Genomic DNA, 21073 nt, shown 5'->3' with positions numbered 1-21073 from the left:
TTCCCTGTTTTCTTGGTCTTCCCAACCTTAGGTGATTTCCACAGGTTCATTTCTTCATCACAGTCCTAAGTATCTTATGTTTGCACCCTTTCTGTTCATGAGGAACAGACAATAATCAAGGGAATTCCGAACTTAACTGTGCGAACTTTCTGAAAACCTGTTAATGTTAATAATTCAATAGAGTTAAAACTAAGAGTAGAGTTTATTGTAAACATAACTGTTTCATCATGTTACTTAAAAAAGTCCCTGAGTTTAATCTTTGACATAATATATAACTACAATGTTTCAAAAGTCATTCATCCTGAAATTCATTGGTCCCAGAGTCCCTGCGAGTGGTATTGCTGTATTTACCAGCGAACAGGAATGCCTTGCTTCACTTTGTTTAATGGCTCTTGCCTCCTGGCTTTAACGATTTTGGCTATTATTCTGAATGCAATACCTCTGATTGTGGACTATCATGATGGCAAGATATTTCGGAACTCCATATCATGTTATGAATGGTTGCTGCCTGGTGTTTTTGGAGGTGGGATCTTGGTAAGAGATTGCATAGCAGAACAAGAAATGGAATATTCTTATAGGCTTTAGTAGACTTCTGTTTTCTTCCATAAACTGATTGAATTAGAAATATTGTAATTGTGCACAAGAATAGGGACGAGGAACACTGCTAAACTACTACTGGATATTGAATTTTAGATTGTAATAGGAGATCAAACTTGGATAGTTACTTCATTCTGGAATGCAATGACTTCTTGTGAAAACATCACGTCAGGTATTCCAGTAATTTTTTTTTAGTTCCAATATAGTTGAGCAAGTCAAACTCCACCTGTAAAGTTAGGATACATGATGTTTCAGGCATTGACTTTCATAGTGTAGAAGTAAAATTGCTGTAGTCATGTGAAAATGTTAATTGGAAACCAGTCCAAATGATAGCGGGTATATCCACTAGGTTTCTTAAAGCATGATGCAATATTAAAGACTCCAGTTCTGATTTATTTGATTTCCATGAAGACTTTAGCAACAGGGCACATCTTCTGAGGGCACTGTTCTAGCAAGTTTAGAAATTTATGTTCTTAGATGGCATAACATTTAGCTAGAAACTGTTTCATTTTTAATTTGCAGCATCATTGCATTGTATCACATTTTTATTACATTGCGGCAAAAAAAAAGAGGTAAAAACAAGAACAAAATTAATCATCTTTTTGTCCGTTCAGATGATTCTTGGTTTATTTCTATCTCAATCCCAGGCATTGACTAATTAGTTCTGTTCAATCAGATACTTGAATATTCCTATTGGTTTCAGTCCCTCCATGATGTAACTTTCCCACCTATCTCTGCAATCTCTTCTGGCCCTATAATTTTCAGAGATATCAGTGCTCCTTCAGACCTGTCTTCTGGAGCACCCCCAGTTTTAATTGCTCCCTTGCTAGTAATTGTTGTCTAAGTCTAAAATCTGAAATTTCTTCCCACTAACCTTTCTGACTCTCTGTTCTCCTTAAAGCCTTCCTCTTACATTCTTTTGGTGACTTGATTAGAACATGGAAAAGTAGGGGCAAGAGACTCTTTGGCCCTTCGATCTTGCTCTGTCATTCAGAATGATCCTGGCTGATCCTCTGTTGAAGTACCATAGTCCTGCTCTCTCCCCATACCCCCAGATGCAACTCCACAACCTTTGGTAGCGGAGATTTCCACAGATTCACTTCTTCATCAGTCCTAAATATCTTATTCCCATATCCTGAGCCTATGATCCCCCCCACTGACCCCACCAGGGAAAACATACTCCCCACATATAGCCTGTTGAGCCCTGTCAGAATTTTGTACATTTCAATGAGATGTCCTCTCATTCTTCTAAACTGTAGTGAATACAGCCAAACTCTCCTGATATGACAGGAATCAGTCTGGTGAACCTTTTTTTAAAATTTTATTTACAGCGTGGTAACAGGCCCTTTTGGCCCAATGAGTCCGCACCGCCCATTTTAAACCCCAAATTAACCTACCCGTATGTCTTTAGAATGTGGGAGGAAACCGGAGCACCCAGAGGAAACCCACGCAGACACGGGAGAAAGTACAAACTCCTTACAGACAGCGACGGGAATCGAAACCCGATCGCTGGTGCTGTAATAGCGTTGCGCTAACCGCTACGCTACCGTGCTTTGTTGCAATTCCTCTATGGCAAGTATACCTTTTCAAAGGTAAGGACACAAGAACTGCACACAGTAATTTAGGTATGGTTTCTCGTAGGCTGTAAATAATTGTAGTAAGATATCCCTGCTCCTGTACTCAAAACCTCTTACAATGAAGGCTAATATACCACTTGCCTTCTTAGCTCCTTGCTGTCAACTGTTGTTTGAAAATTCTGCTGTAGAGCACTGGGGGATATGATATAATGCTGAAACTGCAAAATTCTTGAAGTTGATACATGTTGTTAAGGCAATTTCTTTCACAGATTTATAACTTTAAAGTGAACATTTCTGACCACATATTTTGATTCCAAAACAGGTTATTCCAGCTGTATCCATGTCTTTGGCAGCTCGAAAGGGACAAAATTGCAATACCAGAACTGGGGTAGGTGCAAAAATCAAATCAACTCACTCAGTCTAAATCAAAATGAGAAGTTGATTGATTTTTTTTGTCCAAATTTAATAATTAAGAACTTTGTGCATTTGTTCCATAAAAAATTATTTTTTTGTTTCATTTTCTGTTCTGACTTCCAGTTCCTACTGTCTGCACTTCTCAGTCTGATCAGTGTTGTTGGAGCCCTCTATTGTGCTTTGGTTTCACTTTATTCCCTTGTGAAGGGGCCATTGATCTGCAATGCAGCAAGTCAAAGTGTAGACAACTGTAACTTTTCAATCGAAGACATAAGGCAAGTATATTTTTAGTGTCTATTATAACAAATGATCAACCAAAAGTGTACAAGCACACATGGTACACCAGACCATAAATAAAACACTGGATTAACAATTCTTCAACCAATCTATTTAACATCCTGTACTGCAGAGCTAGAACTTTATAACTCACTGGCTATTGTGATTTAGAACCATAGAACACTACAGCACAGAAAACAGGCCCTTTGGCCCTTCTAGTCTGTGCCAAAACTTTATTCTGCTACTCCCATTGACCTGCACCCAGTCCATAACCCTCCAGACCTCTCCCATCCATGTATCTATCCAATTTATTCCTAAAACTTAAGAGTGAGCCCGCATTTACCACATCAGATGGCAGCTCGTTCCACACTCCCACCACTCTCTAATGTTCCCCCTAAACCTTTCCCCTTTCACCCTTTCACCCTAAAGCCATGTCCTCTCGTACTTATTTCTCCTAATCTAGGTGGAAAGAGTTTACTTGCACTTACTCTGTCTATACCCCTCATAATTTTGTAAACCTCTATCAAATCTCCCCTTATTCTTCTGCACTCCAAGGAATAAAGTCCTAACCTGTTCAATCTTTCCCTGTAACTCAACTCTTGAAGACCCGGCAACATTCTAGTAATCTTCTCTGCACTCTTTCAATCTTACTGATATCCTTCCTATAGTTAGGTGACCAGAACTGCACACAATACTCCAAATTTGGCCTCACCAATGTCTTATACAACTTCACCATAACATCCCAACTCCTATACTCAGTACTTTGATTTATGAATGCCAGGATGCCAAAAGCCTTCTTTACAACCCTGTCTACCTGCGACGCCGCTTTCAGGGAATTATGTATCTGAACTCCTAGATCCCTTTGTTCCTCCGCACTCCTCAGTGCCCTAACATTTACTGTGTATGTCCTACCTTGGTTTGTCCTTCCAAAATGCAACACCTCACACTTGTCTGCATTAAATTCCACATTATAGTTTCAGCATAGTTTAAAGCAGAGAAAATTCTACCCTTTACTTAAACAGTTAAAATAAGAAAAGGGTGTAACAAAGAATCTGGTTCTCGTTGTTAAGAAACAAACAAGATTTCAAAGACTGAAGGCAGTGCAAAGAACAGCCATTTTTCTGTTATCCCCCACTGTCAGGCTGGGAATCAAAGGGGTGAAAAGGAATGACACCTTTTAGTGAATTCCAACAACACAAAAGAGGGCCAGTTAGTTTTTGTCTGAGAGAATGATGTCCTAAGGGTCAGCAGGCAAAACTCCCTGCCCTTCAACTCATCTGACAGTAGTTGTTATATCTAATCTACAGGCAGGATCACAGTATAATAACTCATCCGGAAAATGGATGTGTAACTATGATGCCTTCCATCTCATATTTCCTTCTGACATGAAAGGAGGCCATTAGGCTCACCATGTCTACTCTGGCTCCCAAAGCAAACTCATTCCTCCACTTATTTCCCTGTTAACTATTATCTCACACATGCCCATTAACAACTCCTGCCTTTCCCATCATCCACCTACTCTAGGGACAATTTACTGTAGACAGTTCACCTAACAACCAAAACATTTTTGAGATGTGGGAGGAAAGTGGAGCATGAGGGGAAAACACATGCAGTCACAGGGAGAATGTGCAAACTCCACACAGACAGCACTGGACGTCAGAATTGAACTTGGATTGGCGGAGCTGTGAGACAGCTGCAGCTTCTGCTGCACCACTGTCCTGTGCCAAACACTATCCCACCAGAACAAATGCTTCCTTTCCTTTCCTCTCTCTCTCCCCCCTTTAATCCACTCAAGTTTAAATTAGTTTGACCTTCAGTCCTTGATACTTAATATAATGTACAACTCCTAACTCATACTGCAACTTCTTTATCTGTGATGCCAAGCTCTGCTTTTCCTGCTGGACAGAGATCTTTGAAAAGAGGATTGAGCTGATATACCAAGTAGAATTTGGCATTTGGCCTCGTCTGCAACCCTCCAGTAAAAATTGGAATTCCTAAAATACTGTTACCGGGATGAGAAAGAGAAAAATTACAATATAAGCCAATGGCAGAGTTTTTTCTTTGGATGGAGTGGCTGCTTGTGATTTATTATGGTTTTGCTATAAGCCAATGAATAACTTGTTCTTTGGGTAAACATAAAAGTGTTGCGTTTTATTCAGTTTTTTAAAGATATATTGTTCCATAAAGTGGTGGAAGAATCTGAACTCTTTCATTGCTATTCTGTGCAACTGCTATTGGCACTTGCAGAAATCTGCCTGCATTCAAAGTGCAAAGCATTACATGATACACACAGAAACAAATAATGAAAGCAGAGGGTAGTGGTGGAAGGATGTTTTTCTGATTGAAAGTCTGTCACCGGTGGTGTCCCGCAGGGATCGGTGCTGGGATCTTTGTTGTTTGAGATGTATGTTAACGACTTGGATGTGAAAGTAGGAGGTATGATTAGTAAGTTTGTGGTTGACGTGAAAGTTGGTAGTGTTGTGGATAGCAAAGAAGATTGCCTTAGGTTACAGCAGGATATAAATTAGATGGAAAGTTGGATGGAACACAAACAGGTGGAATTTAATCCTGACAAATGTGAAGTTTGGGAAGTCAAATAGAAGCAAGACATATACAGCAAATGGGAGTATTTGTGCAGTCCTGGTCACCACTCTATTAGGAAAGATGTGGTTCCACTAGAGAGAATGCAGAGGAGATTCACTAGAATATTGCCTGGGTTAGAGAACTTTAGTTATAGGGAGAGATGGAATGGCTGGGTTTGTTTTCCCTGGAACAAAGGAGGTTGAGGGGTGACCTGATGGACCTATATAAAATTGTAACTATAGGGTAGGTAGTCAGAATCTTTTACCCATAGTATGGGTATCAAAAACAAGAGGGAGGAAGGAACTTTAAAGGGTATTTGAAGGAAAAGTATTTTTTACAGAGTGGTTGACATCTGGAACTCGCTGCCAGAGGAGGTGGTGGAGTCAGATACAATCACTAGCTTTAAGAGGCATTTAGCAGGCATATAAATAGGCAGGCATAGAAGGATGTGGACCCTAATGTGAGCAAATGGGATTAGTGTGGATGGGAATAGGGGTTGGCATGGAAGTGGTGGGCCAGAGGGCCTGTTGCTGTACAACTCTACATATAAGCCAAATGGCAGAGTTTTGTTTAAGGATGCTGTGGCTACTTGTGATTAATACATTGTATTAATGAACATTTTTCTTTATAGCTCTCTTTCAAATCTCAAGATTGATTTAAAGTGGTTTCTGGAAGATAAATGCGGGATTAATCAAACTGGCTTTCAAACTGAACCAACACACCTACCAAATACCAATTTTAGCAGTGTCGCTATCAATGAATCACTGGTTTCCGGTACTAAAGCTGAACCAAATGCTCAAACCTCAGCGATACACGCAGAGCTTCAAAAGACAATTCACATGATCACCTTCGTTGGACTTCTTTTGGTTGGGATATTGGAAGTTATTGTCAGCGTGATGCAAATAATCATTGGAGTTTGTGGCTGTTTCTGCAAAACATCGAGAAGAAATGACGCTGGACCTGTGTAATAAATCATTCCCGTCCATAAAAAATAAAGCTCCTGTACAGACAGACACCAATTATATCCTTCCTGAATGTGCCAATGCTTGTGAAAACTGAATTGTACAGCAACTCCTGCCTAACTCTCCACCAGCAAAAAAATCACTGTTTGACAGCCTTACTTAACCTGGTTTCAAACCTCTTACATGTTGAATGGATACCATTACCCTGCACAAGTGTCTAATTGTTTATATGCAAACTTGCACAATCCTTATGTAACCAAGATTGACTCCAGAATGTCTCCTACATGAGTGTTATTATTACTTTGTATGATGTTTACAATAGAAAATCTAGCTGCTATTGGTTGTAATCTAGTACACAAGTGTGGTGTATTGTTCTCATTTCTTCACCTGGTTACTTCCACTGGCTTAGAAAGAGGGAGTTAATGAAGGAAAGGAGTATCTGAGAAGACTGCAGTGGGTTGTGGTTGCAGGGCAGTTGGATGGAATGATGACAGGTATGGGATATGGGCTAGAATATGTTTGTGTTCACTTAAGAGTGTGGTCAGAATGTATCTAGTAACAATTCTATGTTTGTATAAATAATTCTCATGCAAGCATACAGAAGGTAAGAAACCGAAGCAGGAGTTAACCAAACAAGCCCTTGAGCCATTGAATAAGATCATGACTTTTTGGCCTCAACATCACTTTCCACACTCTCCCCAGACCTCTTGACTCACTTGAAATTTAAATGGCTGCCAACCTCCACCTTAACTACATTCAATGACACTATCTCCACACCTCGCTGGATGAGAGAATTCCAAAGATTCATGACTCTACAGCAGAGTCTGGTCTCCAGTTATCCTGCACCTCCTGGCCATTGCACCAGGACTTCACTCTGTCAGACCAATGCTGTTGTTGGTATGTAACAGCCATTTTATATAAAAGAAAAAATATCACACAGAGGCAAGTACATGGTTCTCAGAATTCCACACAGTTTTAGGCTTCTAACAAATACATTTTCAATAAGTACTGAAAATTGATTTAAATGTCTTTATTGTTACAAAATTCTGAAGTTTGTACAATGGTTAAAATTCCAAAAGAGAAATAACATTCAGATGACGTGAATCACATCAGCCGAACCTTGTGCTTTAACTGCTCAAAGCCTCGACTGCCTGAGGTTCCTTTGAGGGGATCGAGTAATCCCAAGGTCGCCTGTTTTCCGTATAGCCGTAAAGTTTACGGAGCGCCACTCGTGCTGCCTCTTCTTCAGCCGACAACACTGTTTCACCAGGTCCTTCCGCGATTAGCTGCTTATCACTGCAACAAAATATTGAACATCTGTTAACAATAACAATTACAATTCACCAGTACAATATCCAATAATACATGCATGACAGGTAATACTATAATTTGGTAAATTGGCAAGGCATTTCTCATTTTAAAATTGAGCTTAGCATTCAAGCAGCGGCTTTGAAAAGCATTCAACTTATCACCTCGTCAAGTGGAAACAAAAAGCTGGTTGTTCAGGCTGTAGAATGAAAATGCATACCTGCAAAGTCCAAAGAGTATCTCAATTTTGGAACAGAGTATTTTATACGAAATTAATGACAATTCGAGAATTCTAGATACAGGAATTTTTTTGGAATCAGCTAAAATACATTTTCGCCCAAGTAGCAGTGTGTTTTTTTTATTTTCAGGTTTTAGGAGTCCATCTCATTCCTCCAACTATTATAATACATCAGTTGCTTTGAATACCCATTGTGTCCCATCCATTTTGTACACTTTTCTCACTCTTCATGAGTCAGCTGCTTTTCTCTCCATTTCAAAATTAATTACACCAAAATGTGGTTGTTATTATTGTAAAAAAAATTAATTGTATTTCTGCCAGTTTGCTGTTTCTCTCTATAAAAGGTTTGGAGTTAACTGTAGAGTGTGCACCGATGATTTCAAGGGATCAGCTCCTTTGAGAACTTTCCAGGATAAAAACACTATACTGGCTTGGTCTGCAAAGTGGCAAGTACAACCACCAGCTTCCTGGGCCCTCAAGGTCACCAACCATGAACTCAATATCCATCATGGGTGCACTTATAACCACAGTATTTACCATCTACAGGACAAATTGCACGATATCATTAATCTTTCATCAGCTGTATCAACATCTAACGTCAACCTGAATTAGCCAAATTCAGCCCGATTGTTCAATGCTATTGGGTCCACAGATTTCAATAAGGAAAGACGAAGAGGCTTGGCGGAGCATAGACACTGACATGAACAGTTTGGGTAAATGGCCTGTTTCTGTGCAATATTTTCAATGTAACGGAATCCAAAATCTTAAAATCCACCGCCAAGAAGGTGTGCTCACTAACACCCCATCTTACTCTACCACCACTAAACCAGTTACTTCACAACCAACTGGCTTCCCCTCTCTCCTTCCAATTGATCAGGTTTAGAAAATTAGGAACAGGAGTGCCCTCACTAAAGCATATTCCACCATCCAGTGAGATCTTGACAATTGAGTATTTCACTACTTTTTCCCCTTCAATGTTCTACTTAGCTAACAACAAGGCTCTTCTACTGTATTATGGGAAAGTGTCCAACTTTTCAATAATTCTTCAGTGCATTATTATCAATGTTTTACAGTTTTCAGTACATTCACACTATTAGCAGGAAACAATATATGGACATAAACCTGAATAACACAATGCCTTGCATTTACGTATCAGTTCTTTCTTAATCTTATAGGTTGCAGGTTCATAGCTGTTCTGTAACAAGTTGACCAATATTCTGCCCCTACCTGTACAGTCCAACAAAATACACTGGAAGCACAGTGCTGGATCCAGATTGCCTGGTCAACCTGGACTCAGGAAGGGGCACCTTCCTCTTCTTCAATTCTTCCACCAAAAGTCCCATGGGATTAACGACACTCCACATTTCAAACAGATCTTTGCCAATAAGTTGAGTAATTAGGAAGTCCTAGAAGAGGACAACAAATCCAAAAGTACATTTTCTTTAGAATCAAATAAACTATGGAAAATATCCAGCAGTTCTTAATAGGGTAACATTCTGGTGCAGAAGTTAATGCTGCTGCCTTATAGCTCCATAGATTCAGGTTTGACTGTGACCAAGGGAGGCGTTTCTGTGCAGCTTGCAATAAACAAGTTTCAATTTCCTCGCAGATCACATACAGTAGATGCTCTGCTAAGTTAATTGACTACCGTAAATTACCCCTTAGTGTGAATAAGGGGCAAAAGAATCAAAGGTGAGTTGAGGGGCATCTGAGAGAGAATGATTTGCAGAGGTACAGGGAAATGAGGGAATAGGACTGATGGAATTATACTACAGGGGGCTGGGATGGATTTGACAGGTTAAATGGTCTTCTGTTTCATAATAATGAAGAGAATGAGTTGTGGATGGTTCCAGTTGTGTTGTATCATGCTCATCACATGACTGTCAAAAACAGCAACCACTTGTGCCCGATGAAAGAATGCAACAGAGCACATTGAGACAGGTGCAAAAGAAACAACCAGTGTTATACATTTGCATGCTGACCTGATACAAGGTTGGGAAACAGTGGTTGTCGTGTTAGTTTACTTTCTGCATTAGTCTTCTGTTATTTTCTACATATACACTCTCCAAACCAACCCAGTATCTTACCCGGATAAATAAGCTGGCTTTTTCAGTTCCACTACTCTCAATCAAAGCTCCAACAACAGCAAAGAATGTCTTTTGTAAAACCTCCTGTGGCACAGGGAACTCTGCACTTAGTACCAAGTCTTCCACAGCCAAGTTCCTGGCAACATGGCACACAACCTGTGACCCTGTGACATAACCAATAAGTGCCTTAATACCATCATCAGGCAAATTTGGATATGCACGACTAAAACAGTCTTGGAGATAAGCAGTGGCAAATAATGAGCCTCTTCCAGATATATCCTGATTGTCTTTGAGATTTAATTTTATGTTCTCTTTGTCAAGTTTAAGATCTTGCCGGCGTGCTTCCTCAGAGGTAATATAACAGGGATTAACGAACGCTGTTTTGAGAAGGTCCAGGTTGAAGTTCTCATGCAGACGATAACCAAAGGCCTCTACTTCAGCATGATAGTCCCAGTTTGGCTGCTGCGATCTAACAATGCAACAAAACATTTTAAAATTCAGTTCAATGGATCATTGTTTCCTATTACAAATCGACTATATTTGATAATACTTTTATTGAAAGCATATTTATGTTAAATATTGTACCCACACAACTTACCTAGAATCCAATCCTAAGATTTCTGACATATCACTGTCGTTTTCAATTCACACAAGATACCTTAAGTGTCTCTTCTGGTAATTTTCTTCTCTCTGCGATATCTTTGGTCTCTATTTGATGTTTACACTCCCTCATGCAAACCAAGAATGTGACACGAGAATCATATCTCACCACTCCACGGTACAATACATCAGTTAACTGCATTAATGGATCACCATTATTCACAGAGATAGTGGCACAAGTCATCCAAGTCTTTGACGTGCAACTGATGTTCTCCTACTCAGTGGTCTTGACAGCTTAATAGGGCAATCACAAAATTATTGGATACATAACAGAATAGAGAAGTTTCCTATTCTCAGGGTGTTGTATAAATTTATATAATACATTTTATGACCTTGATTGCAGAATGTATCATGATTCCAAACTACTAAAAGCATTCAAATGCAATTTACTGCATTCCATAGCCAAAACCTCTCTAGAGTTGGCCTTTACTCTCATCTGCATGCCACAGTGTGAAGAGTTCAGACAAAAGCCCTTCATCTTCTTTCCATTTCACAATGACTTCATTCATGGACAGGAGCTCAGGTTCCACTGATAGCAAACAGCTCCAGCTCTACACTCTGTCTTTAGTCTGTCCCACTACTTGTCCAATATCTCATCTTGGATAAGTCACAACCTCAAAAACTTACATTCATAAGGAGCCTTTAACATATCAACATAACCCAAGATATTTAACAGGATTGTTAGCAAAAATAGATGACAAACCACACTAGGAGCTATCATGGCAAATGACCAAAAGCTTGTTCAAAGAGGTTTAAGAAGCATCTTACAAAATAGCATAAAAGAAGCAGAGAGGTTTAAATATATTCCATACCTTAAGGTCTACATACAAGAACACAAGAAAATAAGAGACAAGAGACTGCAGATGCTGGGATCTGGTGCAAAAAACAAGTTACTGGAGGAACTCAGCAAGTCAGGCAGCATCTATGAAGGCTCCCAAATGGCCTCATCTCCTCAGCAAGGAGACCACCTGCCACTGGCCTTCCAACATTTCTTCCCTTAGAGCTCCCTGACAACAAGATTGTTTATTAACTCTTTCTCATTGCACAATACTAGATCTAAAATCGCCTTTTCCTTGGTCGGTTCATCAACATACTGACATAGAAAATAATCTCATACATGTTCTGTGAATTCATCCTCCATGTGGTACTGCTCTCCAGTCCATATGAATGTCTGATTATTGCACGCACCTCTAATTTTGTCATTTACACCGTGCCCAATATTACAACTATAACTTCCACCAGTTTTCTGCACTTTGCTGTTTCTTGGCTTCATTGAAACAGATTCCAATTCTGCATCATGATCTGCCAAGGTAGGATTATTTCCCACCATTTCGGTTTCCTGTTCTCAGGGTGTTGTACAAATGTATCTACCTTGTTGTGACCTTGCACCTTATTGCACTGCACTTTCTCTGTAGCTGTGACACTTCACTCTGTACTGTTATTGTTTTTACCTGTACTACCTCAACGTACTCTGTACTAACCCAATGTAACTGCACTGTGCAATGAATTGACCTGTATGATCGGTATGCAAGACAAGTTTTTCCACTGTACCTCGGTATAAGTGACAATAATACACCAATACATTTTATGACCTTGACTGCAGAATGCATCATGATTCCAAACTATTAAAAGCATTAAATTGTAATTTACTGCATTTCGCCCCTTATTAAAGCGCTCGCCCACCCCAGGACCAGGACCTCCCAACCCGTTCACCTGGGTGACCAAGGGCTGGCCCGCTGGCTCATACATACCGGGGCTTGGGTGGCGGAGGACCTTCTAGTTTCTTTTTCCTTTCCATCAGCAATACGTAGGACCTCATCCATCGCTTCTTCTCCCTAGTCTGAGTGTAGAGGATGGTCGGCCTGGCAGAGAACGCCCGCCGGAAGGCACTGAGGACATTGCGGCACCCTACGAGCGAAGCCATGACACATCCCGACCCCCCCCCTGCCCTGGACTGCGCTTGCGCACCGAACACCCCAGCCGGCCTCCGAAACTGCGCCTGCGCTCTTGTGACTCCCAGGCCACCCACCCCACCTCCAACACCCGCGCTTGCGCACTTGAAAATTACCGGCGGACCGCGCCTCCTCACTGCACATGCGCCCTTGATCCTTTGGTGGTTTTTCCGGAGGGTCTGAGTTTATTTGCAAAAAGTGTTAACACTAATTGCAAGTATTGACGCTAAAAATGTAAAGTGTTTTTGCACTGTTTTTGTTATTTTATTATGAATGAAGTTTATTTTTGAAATATAGCAGCACAGGCAAGTGCTGGCTCAAAGCAAAGGCATAGAGAAAAATAGATAATATTTCAGGTCAATTAACTCTCATCAGAATCAGAGTATTCCCCCCACCCCACCTTAAATCATCAGATTTTTACAACCTACAGGTGTTTGCCACCTACTAGTTCTTACATGCCTAAAGAAATAATGTTTTCACACAAACTTATGTTTACGTAGCATCTTTAACATAGGAAAACCAATCTCAATAGGCACCAGACAAAATAAACAGCCAGAGAAGAATATGATATCTTTATTAGTCACATGTACATCGAAACACACAGTGAAATGCATCTTTTGCGTAGAGTGTTCTGGGGGCAGCCCGCAAGTGTCGCTATGCTTTAGGTGCTAACATAGCATGCCCACAACTTCCTAACTCGTATATCTTTGGAATGCGGGAGGAAACCCACACAGATATGGGGAGAACGTACAAACTCCTTATAGACAGTGGCTGGAATTGAACCTGGGTCAGTCTTAAAGGTAAGAGTAAGGTGGGTGGAGGGTGTGGATTAAGAGTCTGAGGAGCCAAAGGCATATCTGCTGATGGAGGGGAAAAGATGGTGAAACCACAGTTAGGGCAATATGTATTTTCAGAAAATGCCAAAGATACCTGGTAGGTTAGGCACTGTCTACGAAGAGAGAAGTGGAGTGTCAGGTCAATAAGCTTTTATCAGAACTGGGAAAAGTGAGAAAACAAGGGTGTTGACATAAAAAGGGGAGGGTTGCAGAGAACAACAAGATCGTCTGTGATCGGGTGCATTTCAAGGGCATCCAACTGACACAGATGCTGTTGGTGCTGTAAAACAGGATTGATGAAGGCTTATTGAACATAGCTGATCTATCTGAAAGCAGTTTAAATAGTGGGAGATGAACAAACAGAGGAGGGAAAGATAGAAACTGCTGCAATTGTGAAATGCAGAACACAGCAATTGCTAGAAATTAAAGAGAATGCTGGAAATAGCAGGTCAGGTTTACTCAGTGGAGAGGAAATCTTGATGATGCAGAGATAATGATCCCTTTGGAATGCTGAATTTATAACAACAATCTTGCTTTGATGAGCTTGCTGCACTATCCAGTGTGATCGTGGTTGATCCTGAGCAATTTTCTGTCCAAGTGGTAGACTGGGGCTAGGAGCAGACACAGATCTCCAGAGTGGAGGTGAGCACCCAAAGCATGGACTGTAGTGGTCAGCCACTCACTACCACATGAAGAATTCACTGATGAGTTTCCTGGCAACAGTTCAGGTATGGGTAATGCCTGCAAAGGTGTTTGAGGCCTATGCTATTTTTCAGGCATGTATTTGCTGTAGACTATTGCATAACAATGTCAAATGTGCTTCACGCATCAATCAAGGTTATTGTCATACACCTAACAGCTGATCTTCATAAGTGTATTTTATGCATTAAGAACTGATAAGAGTTTTACAAAATGCAGTATGCATGCAAAGTTGCCAATACCTTTCAACAATAGTTTCTAATCCAAAAACTGCTGCATTGAAAAAAAATCCACTGGGCCACATAATGGAATTTCTGGGCATTAATTTCAGAATGCCCTATAAAAGAATTGCTCTCTTATATTGTTTAATTACCATATTTTTTTAAAAAAAGTAATTTATTAATTTGTGATCTGGGTTTGAGTGTCAAATCTGGTGTTCATCGATCGGCCTGGCTTTACTGGTGTGGTGGTGAGCTCAAACTGCGCATATTGCTGGCTATTTCAGACAGGATTCAACACATTTATGTACATCTGAATAGTCAAGAGATAACATCTCCATTTTTATCATACCTTTAATATGTTCTCAGGCACTGCACATATTATTTAACAAGTCTCAACATTATAGGACAGATTCCTTTCTCTAAACAATGCAACTAATGCTGTTTGGCTTTATGGCCATGGTAGACTGAAGGTAACTTCTTCTTTCATTTTAAATTCTCAAATTTCCATGGGAGATATAAACTCATACTTCCTGGAGTACAGATTCAGGTCTCTGGATTTCTAGTCATATGATTATGTCCTCTTCCTTGGGGCAACAAATATAAACAATAAAAAAAATTGCAAATGTCACATAGGCCAGGTGGAAGAAGAAAACACAATACGCAAATTTAATTTTCCTTACAGCCACATTGCATGTAGTCAATTATATATACACACACATAGTTGTACTTCTGGTAACCCTCTGCAAACCTGTTCACCTACAAAGGTACAATAGGAAAAAAGTCTGCCACATAAAAGATTTATACGACATAAATTTGTAAGTACAATTTCTTCAATGTTACATTTGCATTCAATGCTCCTTCAATAAATGTCTTCAGTACAAGGTCAAAATTGTAAATTTGTACATCAGCAGGTCAAGATCAAAAAATACACTGTAAACACTTGTTTGATCCAAAAATTAATGGAATATTTTAGGTCAAGGCTACACAATGACTATTCTCTTTCAGCATTCATAGAAAACATATTCCTCTTTCCACCCAAGTCCATACATTCTCAGAACAAATTTTTTTTGGGAATTTTTTCTGTTCAATTACTATAACACTGCAGCAATCAGTCGTATTTTTTAAAAATATGACCACAGCACATGGTGACATTCAAAATAAAGATCAATGAAAGTGGGATACATTTCTGATGCACACTTGAAAGTTTTATTGCCTTGACTCACATTTATTCCTTTCAAAGTCAATGCAGAAAACATGAAGGACCCATAACCCAAAAGTCAACTTCATTTCACAATGAAATAGAAGGAAAATATGATCCTCGGACATTATGTCATATGTAGCTCTTGCAAAATCTTTAAATTTAACCTTTCTCATCAGAAAGTAAAAGTTAAAAAAAAAATGCACCTTGAGCTTTATTCCATGTTCTGTTTTGTAATGCTCCCCTGGACTTATACTGTCACTTACACATCAGGTTCAATTACATGTTTAAAAAAAAAATCCTGAAAGCTACACATTCCCTAATTACAGACATGCAAAATGAGTTTTAATAAAGTGAGATAATAAATATTTAAATTTGAGGCAACAATATATTCTTTTGTCCACATGATTCTTTTCCCCGTGTTATAAGGAATGAGCAATCAGTGCAAGAACCTGGAGAAAGTCTATATGGTACAGAAGAGGCAAAAACAATCTCTGACCCTTTGTGTCACCAACTGTTTTTGAGAAAACTGTTTTTGAGAAAACTGTTGTTCACTTAGCACAAGATCTGATTGATGCAGTACTCGCTCAGCGCCGGAACCAGAGCCAGCTATTGATCAACCAGAATCCCACAGTGATTGAGTACACAATGATTTCACGGCGAGTACGTTCTCGGTTTTCTTCCTCTAGAAGCTGGAGCCGACGATTCAGTTTAATTATCTGAGAGAAAGACAGTAAATAAATTGAGAGAAATATTCCAAATATTCTTTGATGCAGTTTAAAAATAGGGAGTTTGCATTGTATTTTTACCTGTAGATTTTTAAAATAAGTTGGGAGGGAAAGGGAAGAGCATTAGCAAAAGCCTTATTTGATTTTCCTTCCTTTCTTGCAAAATGCCAAAGACACACAAAAAGACTGTATGTGCATTTGTACGAGCTTCCTTTACCTCAAAACATCTCAAGGAACTTCATAGGCATGCAATTAAACAAAGTCTGATATGGAACTACATCACTGGATATTAAGCCAACTGACCAAAAGTTTAATCAAAAAGGTAGGGTCAGGGAAAGTCTTAAATAGGTAAAGAATTTACAGCCTTGGGTCCTGAATTTGGAGATGTTCAAGCCATTAAAAATTATCAGGAGAGTTTTATTGCTTGAGATAATTACAGAAATTAAGACAGATGAGGCCATGGAAGAATTTAAAAACAAGGCTGAGAACTTTAAAATTAAGGGATTGTTTAACAGAGAGCCAGTGTAGGTCAGCTGATCGGTGAATGGGTCTTAGCAGTTAGTGTGTGGCAGCCCAAAGCTTCTGGAGGGTAGAATAACGGAAGCTGTCCAGGAATGTGTTGGAATAGTCAAGTCTGGATGTAACAAATGAGAAGGTGAAAGAGTCAGGGATATTTTGTGCGTGGAAATAGGTGGTCTTAATAATGGGTGTAGAAATCTAGGCAAAAGTTAAACTTGAAGTGAAATATAATGCAAATTGTGAAGAGTCTGCTTTATTTTCAGATGGGTATCAATGTATGGGAAGGGAACAGAGTTTCTGGGGCCAAATATGATTGCAACTCCTAAGCATCTGATGCTCCTCAAATAACTTGTCAGTATCCCACAGTCACCATATTCATCTACTCAATATTAGCTTGACGGGGTTTATAAATTAATATAGTTCAGTACCTGTCTTCGTAAGGAAACAGAATCCACAAGGGCCACATCATCTTGTGTTCCTTCCAATGTAGGTTCACAGCTGGAAAGGCTATATCTATAGACAAAATGAGATTATCTTTACATACAAACTAACAATAATACCTTTTGTTCAACTTTATCAGAAGAGAAGTAATCTGCAGGTGAAATTGTTTTATATCAAAACAGATATTATATTCTATTTGTTATTCATTCTGGATTCACTTCTATAGTAGAGGGAACAGTGTAGTTGTTGCCATTAATGGAATAAAAGGTGGAGGAATTAGTTCTCTTTAATAAGGCAATGAAATACCTATTATTTGGCAAGCAGATAATCGCACGCTAATGCTAAAATGTTAATAAATTGTTTATATTATCAACCCCAAGATATATAAGAATTCCATTCAGCAGAGATAGGCTAGAAAATATCTAGTTCTTACCCTCCCTTAGCAACTGAACTCAAAATGCAACAATCAATTTGAACTCAGTAAATTCTGCACATCAAATTAGCAAACCCACCTCCACAGTAAATTTCTTGTGAGAACCTTTTTCAAAGTATATTACATAAACCTTGACTAACCCATAGCTGCATCTATTTCTACACATGTTCCAGAATGAATATTAATACTCAATTTCTGCTTCTCCCTGCAACACCAATAAAGAATTTAATATCACCTTATAAACATTATTACCTAGATTCTCAACCAGATAAATGGGAACATAACAACACATTTTGTTTGCATTGTACTAAAAATAAAAAGCAAGCAATTTTAAACAGCGTACTTGCATACATTGGAGTCAGACCAGATTTCAGCTCTACACAAAATAAGCAAGACATGTTTACAGTCTATTATTAAAGTTGCAGAATTCAAATTCTTAATTTTTAAGCTCCCATTTTCCACTTTCCTATTTATGTTGCTTAATTTCAAGTTGCTGATCATTTTTTAAAAAAAAATTGGCATCGTTATCATTTGTAGGCCATTTTACAAGGAAATGCCTTCACTGTGACCACTAAACAAAACAGAAAATGAAACAAATCAACATAGACGTAATGTACAAAAAGCAAAATCTGCCAATTTCCACTCTGCTCTCAATTTCATATGTTCCATCTCTGACTCTTCCCTTTCCTTTCTAGAGTTCACCGTCTTCATTTTAGGGTAAAGATTAGTGACAAATTTTCATTACACGGTCAGAGACTCCCACACCTGTCTTAACTATACCTCCTCCCACTCCTTCTGTAAGAATTCCGTCCATTCACTCAGTTTCTCTGGTTCTTCCAGATCTATGCCGACACTTTCCACACTGGTGCTTTTGAGAGGTCTTTCTTCCTTAACCATGGCCTCTCCTCCACCACAGCTGACAGGGCTCTCAACTGCATCTGTTCCATTTCTCGCATTTCCACTCTCATTCCCTCTCCTTCCACCCAGAGCAAGGATAGGATTCCCCTCGTTTTACCTTCCACCCAAAGTTCCTTCTTCAATGGATCACTCTCCATAATTTCCAGCACCTTCCATGAGAGAAGCCACCACCAGCCATATTTTCCCCTCCTCTTCCAGCATTCCAAATGGACTGGTTCTTTCCACACCTTCTTGGTTCACTCTTTCATTTCAACCTACACCCACTCCTCTTATACAATGCCTGCCTGCCCTTTTACTTCTTCCCCTCCCATCAACCAGGCACCCAAACATTCAACAAGAAACTGTAATTCATTTGTAGTTCTTCCAATTTGGTGTACTGCATTCACTGGTCATGATGGAGTCTCCTCTGCAACAGAGAAGGCAAATACAAATTGCCCAAACACTTCACTTCAGTCCGCAAGGATGATCCTGAGCTTTTAGCTTCCCGTCATCCTTCAACTTGTCTATTTTTGGACTTGTGTATTGTAACAACAAAGCCCAACACAAGCACAAGGAACATCTCACCATCTGGATATTCATGTTACAGCTACTGGGACTCAACATTGAATTCAACCATTTTAGATAACCAGCCTCGCTAGTTGTCATGCAAGGTTATCAACCAGTGACACCAACTCGGTTTTTCCCTTTCTATAGTTGGTGCCTAACCTACTAAACATTTCTAGTATTTTATTTTAGTTCAGATTTCCAGCAATTGCCATGCTCTGCACCTCAGCTCCAGCACTTATTTTCCCTCCACTCTTTTTTTCCTCATCCATCTCCCTCTATGTGCACCTCCACCAGACAGATCAGTTGCAACTAACAATCAGAATCTGTTCCCTGTTGACACCAATACCATCTGTGTCACTTTCTCTTTGTTTCTACCCAATCAAGGAACTCACTCCTCCTCTTTCTCTGCAATTTAGAACAAGCTAAATTTTCTAACTTTTCTCTAGTTCTGATGGAAGGTCATTGACATGACATGTTATCTGCTTCTAACTTCACAGATTCTGCCTGACCTGCTGAATATTTCCAACATTTCCTCTTTTCATTGTAGATTTAGAATAATTCATACTTTTACTGCTTGTACAACCAGCTCTAACAAGTTTTGAATGAGAAATGAATTCCAACAATGAAAAGAGAAAAAAAAGGATGTAGGACTGTTAAGCCTGCAATAAAGGCTGCAAGTGGCCGTATTTACCTGGAACTGTCAAGCAGAGGGTTAGATGAAGAAGCACAAGTTGACCCTCCACGAAGTACTGTTCTAGTTTCCAGGAAAAAAAAAGACAATAGGACAGATGAGAGTATTCAGGATGTAGAATGATTAAAAGACCAGGAATAAGTACACATAAAAGAATAAAGTACACATAGACAGGTCTCAGATTATTAGAAGATAATGATGCCTGCATAGCATAAATACAAGTTGCATTTATGTAAAGCATTTAATGTAGCAAGAACATGAATGCACTTTATTTTAGGAAAACAAAGCCTTTACTGTGTGATGACGCTTTTACTGTCGACAATAACAATCTTAACACCAGCTCCAGGAACCCTCCACAATGCGGCCTTTTTAACAGTCCAATTCTATGTGCCAGCATTAATATTGGAATAATTGAATGACATTATCTGTTACACCTTCAAGGTGTTTGTCCGAAGATTCCAGGCTTTTGTGATTATTTATCACCACCTGAAAATGACACTCAGCTGCATAGAGCAAAACTTCAAGACATGGTTGGAGTCTCTATAGTACTCAGTGCAAGGCTATGTTTTCATAAAATAAAGTACAGTCACATTAATGCTAAATCAAATGCTCTATAAATGCATTATGCACAAGGCGAATTTTCAAAGAGCACCCTAGGACCAGTGGGGTGGGTCGTGATGGAGGGGCTGAAGAGAGTACACATTCAATAAACTACAAGAATGAAATGATGCATATGAAACAAACTGTTGAAGTGTACTGGAAAACAACTTCACCTTCATCCCTCAGTCTGTTGATCTCATTCGTACTTTTATACTGTGCTGAAGGCAAGTGAAACCACTCTCTCACAAGTTTAATCTATTTGCATTGTCTTTTGCTTTACAAAAATGGCACATCTCTCCAGCTCACACAAAAGCAAGTGGAGGCTGACAGAAATGGTTTTATGAAATACAGGGATCTGCTTCATTGTTTTATCACCTTCTAAGTGTACTTCATGATTTGGCTCACTAGCACGGGTGGGCAGAGAAAGAAGGGTTGGACTAAGTTTCATTCCTACACATTTGGAATATGAAACTCAGTTCAATGTGGCATCGTAATATCCATGATAAAAATCTGTAATATGATTTTCATGCACAAGAATTCTGCTATGGACTGCTCCATTTGAGCTGCCTGTTGGTCAATCTCAATACAG

General features: G+C 39.3%; 3 protein-coding genes across 9 annotated transcripts in view; 1 reads left to right on the top strand and 2 right to left on the bottom strand.

Annotated features, from left to right (window-relative positions):
- The first annotated feature begins 359 nt into the window (after positions 1 to 359).
- On the top strand, positions 360 to 7358 carry LOC127571639 (transmembrane 4 L6 family member 20-like). 2 transcript variants are annotated; one of them, XM_052018209.1, is made up of 4 exons: positions 360 to 534; positions 2497 to 2562; positions 2712 to 2863; positions 6079 to 7358. In XM_052018209.1, exons 1-4 carry the CDS (start codon positions 364 to 366, stop codon positions 6413 to 6415), a joined length of 726 nt encoding a protein of 241 aa, XP_051874169.1. In that variant the 5' UTR covers positions 360 to 363; the 3' UTR covers positions 6416 to 7358. The 2 variants fall into 2 exon arrangements, with proteins under 2 accessions (XP_051874169.1, XP_051874170.1); XM_052018210.1 differs by having other exon boundaries at positions 386 to 523.
- A 66-nt stretch (positions 7359 to 7424) lies between these two features.
- Positions 7425 to 12657, bottom strand: mrpl44 (mitochondrial ribosomal protein L44). Its single transcript, XM_052018208.1, has 4 exons — positions 12454 to 12657; positions 10043 to 10511; positions 9183 to 9361; positions 7425 to 7705 (listed from the first exon to the last, which is right to left on the bottom strand). Exons 1-4 carry the CDS (start codon positions 12624 to 12626, stop codon positions 7537 to 7539), a joined length of 990 nt encoding a protein of 329 aa, XP_051874168.1. The 5' UTR covers positions 12627 to 12657; the 3' UTR covers positions 7425 to 7536.
- A 2086-nt stretch (positions 12658 to 14743) lies between these two features.
- Positions 14744 to 21073, bottom strand: part of mffa (mitochondrial fission factor a) — a 28175-nt gene continuing 21845 nt past the window's right edge. For 4 of the 6 annotated variants that reach the window (XM_052018754.1, XM_052018756.1, XM_052018755.1 and 1 more), the window contains 2 exons: positions 17284 to 17368; positions 14744 to 16327 (listed from right to left, as the gene is read on the bottom strand). In XM_052018754.1, the coding sequence (XP_051874714.1) occupies positions 16196 to 16327; positions 17284 to 17368 (217 nt within the window). In that variant the 3' untranslated portion in view covers positions 14744 to 16195. Of the gene's footprint in view, positions 16328 to 17283; positions 17369 to 19884; positions 19948 to 21073 lie in introns of all 6 variants that reach the window. The other 2 variants (XM_052018752.1, XM_052018753.1) reach the window with 1 other exon arrangement.

This window comes from Pristis pectinata, chromosome 6, assembly GCF_009764475.1.
Source record: "Pristis pectinata isolate sPriPec2 chromosome 6, sPriPec2.1.pri, whole genome shotgun sequence".
Taxonomy (NCBI): domain Eukaryota; kingdom Metazoa; phylum Chordata; class Chondrichthyes; order Rhinopristiformes; family Pristidae; genus Pristis; species Pristis pectinata.
This window is presented reverse-complemented; position numbering and strand designations above follow the sequence as displayed.

Excerpts from the sequence above, each read along its gene's own strand:
- mrpl44 (XM_052018208.1), bottom strand. The coding sequence starts at position 12,626 with ATGGCTTCGCTCGTAGGGTGCCGCAATGTCCTCAGTGCCTTCCGGCGG. Across the intron at positions 9,362-10,042 it reads AAGCCAGCTTATTTATCCGG|GACTTCCTAATTACTCAACT; the intron begins GTAAGATACTGG and ends GTCCTCTTCTAG. Across the intron at positions 7,706-9,182 it reads TATTTTGTTGGACTGTACAG|TGATAAGCAGCTAATCGCGG; the intron begins GTAGGGGCAGAA and ends ATTTTGTTGCAG.
- LOC127571639 (XM_052018209.1), top strand. The coding sequence starts at position 364 with ATGCCTTGCTTCACTTTGTTTAATGGCTCTTGCCTCCTGGCTTTAACG. Across the intron at positions 2,563-2,711 it reads ATTGCAATACCAGAACTGGG|TTCCTACTGTCTGCACTTCT; the intron begins GTAGGTGCAAAA and ends TCTGACTTCCAG. Across the intron at positions 2,864-6,078 it reads TTTTCAATCGAAGACATAAG|CTCTCTTTCAAATCTCAAGA; the intron begins GCAAGTATATTT and ends TTTTCTTTATAG.